Here is a 14229-nt window from a genome sequence, read left to right as displayed (position 1 = left end):
GAAATCAAAAGAAGCTATCAGTCCCCCTTTGTGTGACCCAAAACATGTTTTGACAGAGTGGTCTCTTGCTAAGACTGTCATTAAAAGAGAATGTACTCTAGAGGCAACTTGTGTGGACTCTTGCAGATTGTACATCAACATCATGCAGACACATTTCCAAATCTTCTTCAGTTAGCATCAGTGGCCATGGTTATGCTATACCAAACTGTGGGAGAGAATTCAGCAATCAAAATCAAACCAAAACTACAGGAAGAAGCCGTCTAGAAAAAAGGGTTCTCAACAGACTCATGATGATTTCAATTGAAGGACCTCCTCTGAGAGACTTCATCTTTAGCAAGGCATTTGTAGAGTGTTGGTTGAGGAAGGACAGGAAACTATTTAGGAAATAGTGATCATATTTGCAGAATATTGCAGTCACAATTACAGTCTGTCTGGATGCAGATGCATATATGTTCCAGTTAAGAGTTAACTGTTATATAAACTATATTTATACTTTCCCTAATTCATTTTGAGCTATGGACTTTTCCTTAAAAATTATATTTTGTCATCCATGAAAGGAAATTATGTGCTCTTCTGATCTTTCTTAGTATGGATTTGTAACCAATCAGAATTGAGCATGTGACACTCAGGAAGTACATGACACTTTTTTAAGATTTTCCAGAGGAGTGACACTGTTTGCAATCTATGGTTTGATTCTTTAATGGTTAGTGTGTAGATAGAATATTGTTATTAGAAAACATAAAGCTTTGATTTCAGTTTTAAGTGTTATACTGTAACATATACAGAAGACATAAAATGCATTTAATTCACTTATTATACTTGCTATTACTCTTTTTGAATACATTGAGGGTTTTTTTACACCATACTGGAAGGAGCCCCCCCCCCATATGGCTATGTTGCTCGTCCCCCCCTTTCTTTTTCCAATTCAGTGGGGGCAAGTACCCACATGTATCAAATCCTAGATGCAACGCTACATAGGGTTACCATCAAAAGACTTATTGCTGAAGTATGCCAGAGATGGTTTCAGCACTAAGCAGTTAAAAGAAAGAAATGGTCCTATCTTGAATTCCTTAAAATTCTTTTTGGCCAGTTGAGTATCAGTCCCATTGAAGGACTCTTGTTTTCTGGTGGAATACTGACAGCAAGAAGGGTGTAACTGTACTCACAGTAGTATTAGCACATGGTTCATTTGCACCATCCAGAAGCTCCAGTTTAACTTGAAATGACTGACTGTTATTTAAATAACAAGCATCGATAGATACCTCTCTGCTGTATGTTTTAAAAACTGATAATCATGTTAGATTTACTGGAATTATCTGTATAAACTGAAAAATATGTGTTTGTGTTGGTGTATTTATGAGAGAGAATCACAATGCCTTTATACCAAGATAGTTTTACATGTGACAGAAATCATGTTCTAGCAGGTATTTGTTTTCTTTCTTGTTATTTGTCCCATTTTGTGTTTATTTTCTTCTATTTTTATTTAAAGTGGAATTGAAACTAAGTTAGTGAAATTTTACATGCTGATATTTGTTTGAAACATCATGTACACTGGTCTCTTAATTTTATTAATCATATTTCGTTAAAAGTGTTACCTGTAAACATTTTGTTGTTTTAAATAAATGTTTCATGCCATACAGGTGAGTTTATTGTCCATTTATTGTTCTACACTGTTTGAGAGGGTTTTTATAGTAGAACAATTCATAAGAGCAAGGGAGACATTTGTCAAATATTTTCAGTGTCTAATATTTGGTATATATATAATTGATAAATATTATGAGACAAGATGATGATAGCCATAAGTCTATATATTTGAAATAAACGCTGGAGAGGCAATTATGTAAATTCATTGAGGATCTGCCTGAATTGATAATAAAAGTTGTAGTTAATTTTGGATTCCATCAGTTCAGCTTTTTTAATAATAATAATAATAATAAAGAGTAATCCCTTAATGGGAGTCATATGAGTGCACCATGTAATACATCAAGTCACCTTGTACTGGGGGTACATTATATATCATATTAGTATTACATACTGTAATGGGCTCTAACACCATTGGGACCCTGTTTTTAGTGAGATACTTTAGAGTGAGGAATAACTGGAATAATAAAACAACAACTGACAAAGCAAATTGTTTCATTTCAGATATTTGAAGTCTTGAAGAGAGATTTCTTGACAAAGGATTATGATATTTCCTGCTCAATGAGAACTTCTGAACAAAGAATTATTTTTGAAAAGTTGATATGAATTACAAATGGAGGATGCCTATTGAATACATTTAATGAACACAACATTGGGAATGGAAATAGATGCTCACCATGAAATTGTCAAGATGAGGTATATTTTCCTTGCTGAAGATATGATGCCACCAATGAAGAGTAAAATTTACCATACCTCAGCATTTGTCTTGATTCCTGCATTTGCATTCATGTTTTCAAAGTGAATGAAAAACAAGATCCCAATGAAGTATCATTCATATCTGATTATTTAATGTCTTTTAAATTATATGTTTTTCCTTGTTTTTTAAATCATAGGAAATCATGAGTATAATTTTGTGTTTATTATAATTCAAGGTTTAAACCTTACATGGGATCTGGCCTATAATACAATGTTTTATAGTTAATTAACTTGAATATTGTTAGTGATCTTGCATATACAGAATTCCACTTTTGTAATACCATTCATCTGTTGCCATGTAAAGTGTGGTTGGTATGTAACAAAGTAAAGTAAATCTGGTGCATGATTATAAGTTGCATCATTAAAAAAATATATTTTTGTTTGATCAGAGCAGATAAGTCTTATTTAAACTTTTGGAACAGAATAGGTTAGTTTGCTGTCATAAAATTAAAAATCAAAGCAGATCACAGCAGATTAAAAATCAGTGCAGACCTACAAAATGCAATTGTACTGCAAAATAGTTGAACATAAAGAAATTTATTGGTTACAAATATAAGTAGGTTACAGTAATAATGCATGTAAGGATCAAGGGCCTGCCATGGCACCAGACATGCTGTATCAGATGGTTGTGGTCTGTCAACATCTGCCATGGTGCTGGTTATTGCAGATGTTTGTCTGCTTTAGAATGTAGTTGCATATTCTGAGAAAATAGTATGAATGGTGGGCAAAATAAGTGATATAGACAGCTTAAACATTTTTATTTATCAGTTAGTTTTGCCTTTGTAACTGTCTGAAATATCTTGTTTACAATACCTTCTCCAAGATCTTATGTGTGTACTTTGTTGCCCTTGGTGAATTGATTGTTAACAGTACAATTTTTCTTTAATATGTCAATAACCATGCATGTTTGTATAACCAAATTGAATGAAAGTAAATCATTATTAATGAGGGTTTCCTTTTACTCATGTTTTATATTATTGTGTATGATTGTGTCATTTGACTGTACATTTGTGTACAATAATTTGTCTGTGGACTAAAAGAATTGTGCCAAGTTTACACTGGTACCTTTCTGATGGTGCTTGTGTAAAGCTTATATTGGCATAGTATAGGGCAGTTAGCCAGTAATAAAAGGCCAAGTCTTTCTCTCTAACATGACTTTGAAGTGCACAGATATCGAAACTTAGTCACAACTGGGAATGACAGTATTCATTGTCACCTGGATTAGAAGCCACCTTTTTTAGAGTACAATCACCATAAATTTGAACACAAAGTGAGCTGCATTAAGAGAACACATGTAGCAGTTTGCTTGTTACCCCCATGAGTGATCTTTAAATGTGATTAATTCATTCTCTGATTAGATCATGTTTTGCTGTGCATAAAACCAATCAGCTGTTATGAAAAAGTGGTACATTCTTATTACATTTTTAAATGTGTGGTTTGACTAATTCCCCCTCTAAGCCTACAAATCTGGTATCCCCCACAAAGAGTAAAAAATTTGCAGTTCCCAGACATATATATATATATATATATATATATATATATATATATATATATATATATATATATATATATATATATATATATATATATATTTCGTTTCGTAGCTTTCAGTCCAGTCTTGTCTGTAGTTCAAGTCAGATTGTTATTTGTGAAACAAACTAGCATGATTTTGGGAAACATTCACCTTAGTATACAAATTTTGTAAATAAAAATTTCAGTTAACTTAAATCATTGGATCTCTTGTTTAGCAACTGTCAAACTGACAAAGTTTCTTGCCAGGTCTATCCTTTTTTACTTGAGCCTGCCCCTACTCCTCTTATTTTCTCTTGAAAGCAGACAAAAATGATAACACAAACTTTGGTCTTAAAATTGTATTAAAGGAGTTTGTATGTACTTCATTTGAAAAATTGCCCCTGCTTTCAGTCCATGACTTTTGAATTATTTTTACACCACATATTACTCCTTTTGCTCTGGTTATTTTGATGTGCCAAACATGCATTTACTTTACAAATCAGTGGGTTTTATTTATTAAATTTAGCATGATGTAATGACTGTATCCTGTTGAAAAGTTTAAAGTTATACACTTTTCATTTATTTATCAGGAATTACAGAAACCATTCTGTAATTAATCATTAATTTCATTGCTTGCAAATTTGAGTGCAATTAATAGTCTGCCTTAGTCAAATTAAAAATATTCTAAATTAAAAGCACGTCATAAGTTGTCAGAAGAACAAATAAAGTATCTCTTGTCCTCCATTTTCTGCCACTCAAGATTCCCTTTAATGACAACTGTGTTGTCGTGACTTCATCTGAGAGATACTTAATGCTTGTCATATTGTGTTGATTAGCCATTTGACCAGTAATGCATCATGATTAATGTACAAAATAGTTATTATCGTTTGCTGAAATCTTGATTTCATTCCAATGATGCATTGATTCTTATGCATTTCACATTTCATATATATATATTATTAATATATATATAGATATATATATACCAGCTCACTATCATTTGTTGAGTAGAATGTAACCGACAGGCAGTGTGTTTGAACTGATTACTATACATATGGTATTGTATTTCATGCAAATTCAAATTCAGTACAGTATGATGAAGAGTTTTCACCTTTGTCCTCATGTGGCAGAACCGTAACACCTTAAGGTTATAATTGTGATCATGATTAGCTAATAACACTTCAAGATCCTTGTCAAGACAACATACCTTCACTATACTTATGACATATTTCCACATGTAAAGCCTATATTCAGTTACACCCTGACAGATGTATGTCAGTCATTTTGGAAATGTCCAGTCTCATTTTATTTACCTGTTTGTAGTTTGCCATACCATCACTGACAGCTGGTCAGACATTAACAGTTTTGAAGAAATATGCAATGCATGCATGTGACTGTGTTTAGCAAGAGTAATCATGGAACTGTCTGACACTTCTCATTCTGTACCAACATTAGTTTGCATGCATGATGCAAGGACACAATTCTTTGTAAAGACCATAATTTCTTTTAATGCCATCTTATCTGGTATTTGAGGAGATCATAAATTCCATTGTCTTCTTTTGTCAGCAGTTCACCCAAACAGAAAACCTTGATGGCTCACATGTATTGGCTTCATTCATGATGATATAAATGCATGAATTCAGTACATCAATTTTTAGCTGTCTGGCTTATATCATCGGCTGATTTATACCTTGAACTATAACCCATATTTTTTTGAATTTTATGTAGAAAAGAGAATAAAATTATAACAGTAAACAGCATTGAAGATGTGAGAAATCATAATCTGCACTCTTTATTCTATATATGATAGTAAATAAAAAGCAATGCTGACGCAGCAGGGCTTAGTCTGCACTTTTTGTTCTTCATTTGAATGTAAGTAGGCAACATAGCACTTACCCAGCCAGTCTTGGTATGCACTCATTCTTCTTCATTTGTTTGTAAGCAAACAGCATAGCTGATCCTGCAGGTCAGAGTCTGCACCCTTTATTCTAAATATGATTGTAAGCAAACAGCATAGTTGCCCAGGCAGGTTTAAATCCACTCTTTTGCTTACATATGAGTTTAATGGCTGACCCTGCAATCTACATTGTTTATTCTGCCTGTGGTTATAAGTAAACAGCATAGCTGGACCAGCAGGTCTCAATCTGCACAAATTTATTCTACCTATGATATCAAGCAAACGGCAAAGCGGACCCAGTAGATCTAAGCCTACACTCTTTGTCCTGCATTTGATTGTAACCATACATCATAGCTGACCCAGGAGGTCAAAGCCTGTACTCTTATTGTCTAAGTATGATCAGAAACAAGGAGCATGTTGGACCCTGCATGTCAAAGCCCCTCTTCTTCTACCTAAGATTGTAAGCAAACAGCACAACTGACCCATTAGGTCTGAGTGTAAAGTGTTTGTCCCTGTTGTTATGTTTATACATTCATTCTAATTAAGTTCAGTAAAATATAAAATAATATACTCAAAGTATATTGAATCCATATTCTTGAATGCTGTGACCTTAACTACCATCAGAGCACTTTCAGACAAAAATAATTGATTGCTGTGGATTTTTACCATGGTAGCCAGTAATAAACTAGTTCAAGCGAAGAGGACATTAGGTCTATAAAAACAAATAAAAGGGAAATACAAATTTGTTTACAACACACATTGCTTTCATTGTGACATATTGTGTGTGACATTCAATCCATATAATCTGGTTTGTACTGGATCACACCGTGGGGTTGATCTAGTCTAAAACATCACTGTAATTTAACATTGATTTTGCTGTATGTACTTCTCAGGACAATGTAAAAAAAAATGACTTTCTGAAGGAATATGGATGTATGAAGCTCCAAATAAAGTGAATGATTGCCATTTAAAGGTATGTGTCATCATTTTTTAACAAATGACAGTCGTATTGAAATAATTGCTTGTAAATGCCTACCTGACCAATATGAATTTACTATACACTGTTCACACTTGGCTGCCTGTTATATACACTACTCCCTCCATAACTCGCGCCCTGATACCTCGCAAACCCACTTATAACACAGGGTCAGGCATGGATCACTTTTTTTTTGTTCCAGAAAATATCCCAAAAATTGATCCCTATTTCTTTACCTTGAAGAAAAACGCTATCAAAACTGAAATGTTGATATATTGCTAGTTTTATGGACGAAAACGGTAGATAGGACCTATAAATTTTAAACAACATTTTGAACTTATCAAGCTTTAATAAGAAGTCATATAATTGGTTACATTTTCTTTCCAAATGACATTTTTAATACACCGTAATTAAAGATATTCAAGGAAATTTTGATCAGTGAAAATATAACTTACTCCTAGTGTAGACAGTACATTAATATTTAAATTCCAATTTAAAAAATTTTACTAAGTGAAATTTGTGTTTTAACTCTATCTTTTAGTTCCTTTTAAGTGTAATCCTCATAAATACAATAATAATTTAAACATAAATTGTGTCAATCTACCATAACAGCTATGTTTGCAAGCCTTTCTCCAAGAACCTAATTAAGTGCCGACCATGTTTAGATAACTGACTTGTGAAAGTATTTGTTGCATTGTTGCACTGAATTAAAAGCTGGCCTCCTTTGTATTATCAAATTAAATATGTCTTTTGAATCAAATAAAGGAGGTGGAATAAAAGAAAAGTTAGTAGGCACTCAAATCTTACATACTTATAATCTAACAGCCCCGGTCGTATGTCGGGTGAAATCACGTCATCTGATCAATCGAACACTTATAAATGTTATTGTGTATGTAACATAAATTAACTGACTCTTTCATAACTGTGATCAAATATAGCAAGGCAACCAAGCTAAATGAATACTTCATAAAACAAAGAGCTTGGTTTCATAGATAAGGACCATTTGGGGCAAGTGAGTTTCAGAGAATTTCTGAACTGCCACTTAGGGATGATAAGAAGTTTCACTGTTACTTCCAGTGTAATCATGACATCAATATTGTACTAATTGAACAGATCCAAAATTGAGTTTTGATGTAGATGATTGTCTCACGAAATAAATGTTGCTAGCTTTTGAAAAAAAGGAATCGTGTTTGGTTGTGTATCAACAGATAGTCTATATCCCTGTTACTTAGACTCCTGACGAGGCATTATGCTTTCATATACCACTCCTGGAACCAGACTAATCAACAAAACAGACATCAGTGACATAATACACATGTTTTTGCATACACATGATGGTCGTTGAAACCAGTTGGAATGATCTTTCACATGTTGAACGCTTTGAAAATAAAAATCATTTATACAGGAAAACAAACAAATTCATTAGAAAAAGCATGCTATTAACAATTATTATTGATGTGATTGTAAAATGAAGATTCAGTCATTAAACAGCCCAATTCCCTACACACACACACACATGTGGTTTTCTCGATGTCTAAGAGGAATTTTTCAATTTTTAGAGGTCCCTCTGCAACTTGTGCCCTCACTTATATTGCGGTCTCTGTTTTTGGATGCCGATGTGTGCAAGTTATTGAGGGAGAGGTGTATGGGTAGATAAATACATGTCTCATGCAAATGGAAATACCACTGTATTCTTTAATATGGCCTGTTATATATGAGGTGATAAAATATATCATGTCTCATGCAACAAGAAATAATGTATTCTTCAGTATGGCCTGTTGTATATGGGTTGACAATACACATCTCATGCATCCAAAAATACTATTGTATTCTTCAGTATGGCCTGTTGTATATGGGTTGACAATACACATCTCATGCATCCAAAAATACTATTGTATTCTTCAGTATGGCTTGTTATATATAATTTTATATAATGCACGTCTCATGCAACCAGAAATACGGTTGTGTTCTTCGATATAGCCTATTCTATGTATGTGGTTAGATACAATACATATACTATTGTATTCTTCAGTATGGCCTGTTACGTATGTATTGATATAATACATGTCTCATACAACTAGAAATACCATTGTATTCTTTGCTATGACCTGTTATATATGGGTGAATACAATAAACATCTCATACAACCAGAAATACCATTGTATTCTTCACTATGACTAGTTTTTAAATCGCACCAACTATATAAATTGCATCAAAAACGTTTTAGTTGTTTTACTTTTCTTTTGGCATAGATGTAGGAGCCTGGAAGATTAAGACAGTATGTACTTTTTTAAAGTGGGTCAGAAATGACAAGGCTAATGTTTTTTAAAATTCAGTTTAGCTGTTTTTTATTCCTTATTTGGCTCTCACATCCATAAAATTTATTTTATCACACATACATTTTACAAATGCTTGTATAATTAAGTTTCCTCAGAACTTGGTTGCACTTACATTTGCATTCATAAGCTTGTACATGTCATAGATTTTTGTACATTGATTTTATAAAATAATTCATTAAACTTAAGCAGTTTATAAAACTGTCTAAGTAGTTCACAACTTTGAAAGGTCCATTTGTCCTCAGAAATTTTCATATCTTAAATGTGTTACAGTTCCTGCTTTTAGGAAAAACAAAACTAGTATGTCTTCCCTAAAAGTTTGTTACACAATGTTCATATGAATAGGGTAAATAACAATAACCTCTTTAATTTTGTTTTGTGCTAGTTCTTTTATGTGGAAAAAAGCTTTAATTAAGAAAGGGAAGAGAACTTGTACATAAAAAAATGTTGACTTCTGATATGAAAACTCATTCCAGTGAGATGGTCCTTCAATTTAATGCATAAGAAGAATAGGGTGCCTGTCAGTCTTTTAAGTCCTAAAAAATCTAAACATTTGTACTTGTGATATCATGCCTTGAATCTTGTTTAAGAATTCTATATTTTCATCATCTGTTCTTTAAAAAAAAGACGAGAAAAAAAATTTGTTTTAAGCTGTTGCTTTGGGTCCCCCCCCCCAATGATTCTAAATAACTGTATATGCTTATTTTATATTATGTTTCATTCAATCTGCTTTTTGTTCCTTTTAATGTCCGGTTTATATTTAATTGTAAATGCAGCATTTTTGTTTGAATTTGAAGACTGCTTAACCTATATTACTTGTATAGAGTTTCTATTGTGGTACAGAACTTCAGTTTATTTTATGTTGCTTGCATACACCACAGTAACTAGATTTTATATCATCTCTTTGAAAAATTGCATTTACTTGTACTATTCATTTTTTAACTATATGCAATTTTTGCAGCTTTTACCAAGAAACTTTAACACTGTGGAGCTTGTAGTACTACAGCAAGGATAAATGGTGTGAAAACTATGACAGTTTTCATAGATGAACCTAAATAGGATGAGAAGACTACAACTATTAAGTACAACATGTTCATATGAGAGAGATCATACTTTAGTAAAAATGGAGAACAATGTATCTTTAAACTGCCACTTTCTAACATGTTACTTTAAAGCTGTGTTTGCCTAACTGCAGCTAAAAGAGTGAAGAACATATCACAGTTTGTCTGGTTATTCAAGAAATTGCAAGAGCAGTCTAACCAAAGCAAGGTCTGTCATCAATCTTGAGAGTGGAAGCTGTATGAAATGGACATTCAGTCAAAGCCCACTTTATATACTGGACCATCTCTGAAGAGCAAAAGTTTCAGAATGAAAGCATCAGCTGGCAGATGTAAATTCCCAGTAAATATGATTAAAGCTGCATGAGCTTACGGTTGTGCTGATGTAGAAGGAGAGAAAAAAAGTAATGACCAAAAATGAAACGTTTTGGATGGTTGAAACAAGCATAAATGGATTTCACATGTTTAAGTATGAATTGAAATTTTAGGATCTACTGAATAGTAAACCTGAGTATATCCCTTTCACAAAGGATGTCAGTGAGCTTTGCCACTTCATCATATTAAATGAGATTAGATGAGGAAATCTTGCAGATCCTAAAGTAAAGTGAGATACAGCAAAAGTAGAGAAAGAAGCTACAGGAAAGAAGCAAAATGAATGGAAAGAGAAAGCCAAATCACTCGGATTAGAGGAAAGAGAATTATATGCCCGTGAATAGGAAGGCCAGTCACATTTGAATACTGTGTATATTCTAATGAAAGAAGAACAGGGCAAGTGACATGGAACTAATTTATCAGGTTGTGGTGGTTTATAAAATGGGATGATGATGTCAAAACTACAAGAAAAAGAAGAGGAAAAAAAATCAAGTAAATGTTTGTTTCTTAACCAAATGCAAAAGTGAAGAAATAATGTGTTTTAGAATTAACAGCAGTGGAGACTTCTTTTTTGTTGTTCTTGCACAGACTAATTTCTGTGTTATTCTTGTACAGACCAATTTGCTTTTAGATAATTATCTTGTAAGGCTTTTTTTTGAATATTCTTAAGTTTCTATCTGGTGAAGTTTAATGAAAGGGGATAATTGTTCTTTGCTGCTGAAGGGGCTTATGTAGCAACCATTCTTGTTGTTTTGCTATTTGGACTCTGTTATAAAAAAAGATCTGTACTGTCAGTGCTCTTTAGCTCTATTAGTCATAGATTAAAAGTGTTTATGGAATGAACTTTTATCCATTGTCTGTTGTCCAATGTCCATCTGTCCTGCTAAACTACTTGGAGGATTGCTATGAAATTCTGCATTCACATTCATCCCATGGTCTATTTGGTCCTATAGGAAAATGGTGCCACCCAGACATTCATTATGACCACCATAGTGGCAATTTTGAACATTTTATCACCAGTCCACATGAATGGATGATCATTTCAACATGGGGCTTTCACTACAAGATTTCTTAATACTAAATGAAAATGGTGTCAGTCTGAAATCCAGTATGGCCACATCAGCAGTCATCTTCAAAGTTTTGTTATTACTACCTCCTGAATGAAAGTCATAATCACATTGGGTTTTCATCAGAAGACTTCTTATAGTGTCTGGTTAGTCTTCATAAAAAATTGTGCTGATGTCCAACATGAGTGCCACAGCAGCCATCTTGAAAATCTGATCATTACCCCGCCAAGATAGAAAGTCACATCGACATTAGGTTTTCACCAGAGGACTGCTTATGATGTATGGTTGATTCTAAATGAAAATGGTACTAATCTTACATCCCGTATTGCCACCTTGGCAGCTGTCTTGAAAATCTTTTTATTACTACTCTAAAATGGAAAGTCATATTCACAAGGTCCAGAAGACTTCTTATGGTGGCTAGTTGGTCCGAAATGAAAATGATGCCAGTTTGACTTCCAGTATGGCCACCATGATGGCCGTCTTGGTTGGTCCTTCAGAATTGATGGTCACATCAACATAGGGTTTTTATCATTCACCAAAAGGACTTCTTATGATGCCTAGTTTATCCTAAATGAAAATAGTGATGCAGACATTCAGTATTGCTGCCACATTGAAGACATTGAAAATCCTGTCACTATTTCTCCTGAATGGATAGTCATATTGGAATGGATTTCCATCACAAGTCTTCTAATGGTGTAGTTTGTCCTAAATGAAATGGTGCCAGTCTTACAGCTGATATGGTGGCAACAGTGGCAGTTTGAAAAATCATTTGCTCAAGAATCTCAGGGATGGTTTAAACACTCAACAGTTAAAAAGAAGAAATGGTCTATCTTTTTATTACTGGAAATTCTTTTTGGTCAGCAGAGAATCAGTCCCTTCAAGAGTCTCTTGTTTCAGAACCTGATCTATAAGTAGTTCAATTAAAAGGAAGCAAAACTGTTATTGTGTCATGTACCAAATACAAATTGCAGTGAAATAATGAATTGTGGAATAAATAGCAGCTGAGACTTCTTTTCTTTGCACGGACACTCGTCTTGCTATTAATATATTGGAAAACTTAAGTGAGTGTAAATATTAATATTCTAAGCCTCAGTAGTGTCTGAAGGTTTTGCAGTAGATCAGTATGTTATCTTCATGTTGTATTTCATGAAGGTTATATGTATTAATAATTTGAGTTTGTTTTTGCTGAGCATTAGTCACTGGACACAAAAGATAAAATGCTTTTGTGTCTTTTTTTTTCTTTAGCTTACTTAAAATAACATTTTTATGTAAATTATAAACATTTTCATAAATGGTTGAGTGGGCAGGTAGAACTGTCCTATAAATGTCTTATTTTATGGGTAAAATTTGTCCTATATTCCTTTAAAAATAGAATCAGAAGTTGCCTGTGCCCTGGAATGTACAGCATCACATAATTCACTTTAATTTGTTTGTTATTTTTATACTTATTTTGGCCTTGATGGTTTTGTTTACCCATTCATGGAGTATCTAGAAAGAGGTTCATAAAAATTGCTTCATCTTTCATTGCAAGCATAGCATGCTGACTCCTTTGGTACAGGAATAAAAACACTTTGTCTTAGACAGAGCCAGGATCTTATTTCAGGAATGGAGTTTCACACATTTTTTTTGTACCATAATGCAAAAGAATGGTTGTGATATGCTGCCGTCCTGTATTATTTCAGTGTTTTAATATATATTCGTTATGTACATATGTAACACAAGGAAAATTGGATCTTGTTATTCTTTCCGATTAAATGAAAAATCTTGTTACCATTGTGATTTGTTTTCATTTTGGTTTCCTCATTGCCCTGCAGAAGTCCATCTTGAACAATTGACTCTTTTCAAATGATGTCATTGGTAGACATAATGGGGTGCATATTTGCAGTTGATTTGATAGGTGTTAGACACTTCAGATGCAGTGATTAAATCTCAAGAAAATATAATACATAAATAAAAATAGTAGATAACAGTATTTTAGCCAGTTTCTACAAGTCATAGGTATCATCCAGGGAAAACTTTTGGAGAAAAAGTCCCTTTTTAGTGTAGGACTTTACCTTGTATTAACAGTAAAGTGATGTTCATGCAGCCCTGTATATCTATGACATCAGATTACATGGTTATTTGAGGATGCATTCATTCATCTGTTTCTTGAGGGAGAAATAATGTTGATTGTTTAATTTGAAATGGCTAAACAGTGCTTGATTGTATAGATTTAATAGGCCAAAAGAGTGCTCATCACCCTTGACCAGTAATTATAGTTGTAATCTAGCCTCAGGGCTTTGATGAATCTACTGTGAAAAGTAGACTAAATGAGGTAAAACTTCACCAGATTATTTAAATACAAGAAACTAATGATTTCAGTATTAAATAATTGTCTGGCACTTCAAACAAGAAACACATGTATTTATTCTAAATATATTTTAAAAGATCAAGTGCCTCTAAGTCATAAGAGGCTGTTACAAAAACAAAATAATGGAACAGGTAGTTACAAATACAGAGCAGTAGAAAAGAGTGTCACTACAAAAATGTAAAGGGAACTATGGGGTGGGTTGGGTGAAGAAAAGACGTGCAGATAGAAAATGAAAGTTGGAACACATACAAATATGCATAATAA

The 14229-nt window shown here is 33.2% G+C and overlaps 1 protein-coding gene across 1 annotated transcript in view; it reads left to right on the top strand.

The window, feature by feature from the left end:
* LOC149806617 (serine/threonine-protein kinase ICK-like) overlaps positions 1–13385 on the top strand; it is an 80006-nt gene extending 66621 nt beyond the window's left edge. Inside the window, exon 13 of the mRNA XM_089955652.1 lies at positions 2146–13385. Within this exon, the coding sequence (XP_089811778.1) occupies positions 2146–2161 (16 nt within the window). The 3' untranslated portion in view covers positions 2162–13385. The remainder of the gene's footprint in view (positions 1–2145) is intronic.
* The last annotated feature ends 844 nt before the right edge of the window (positions 13386–14229 follow it).

Source organism: Sinohyriopsis cumingii, chromosome 1 (genome assembly GCF_028554795.1).
Source record: "Sinohyriopsis cumingii isolate HCF-2022 chromosome 1, ASM2855479v2, whole genome shotgun sequence".
NCBI lineage: Eukaryota > Metazoa > Mollusca > Bivalvia > Unionida > Unionidae > Sinohyriopsis > Sinohyriopsis cumingii.
This window is presented reverse-complemented; position numbering and strand designations above follow the sequence as displayed.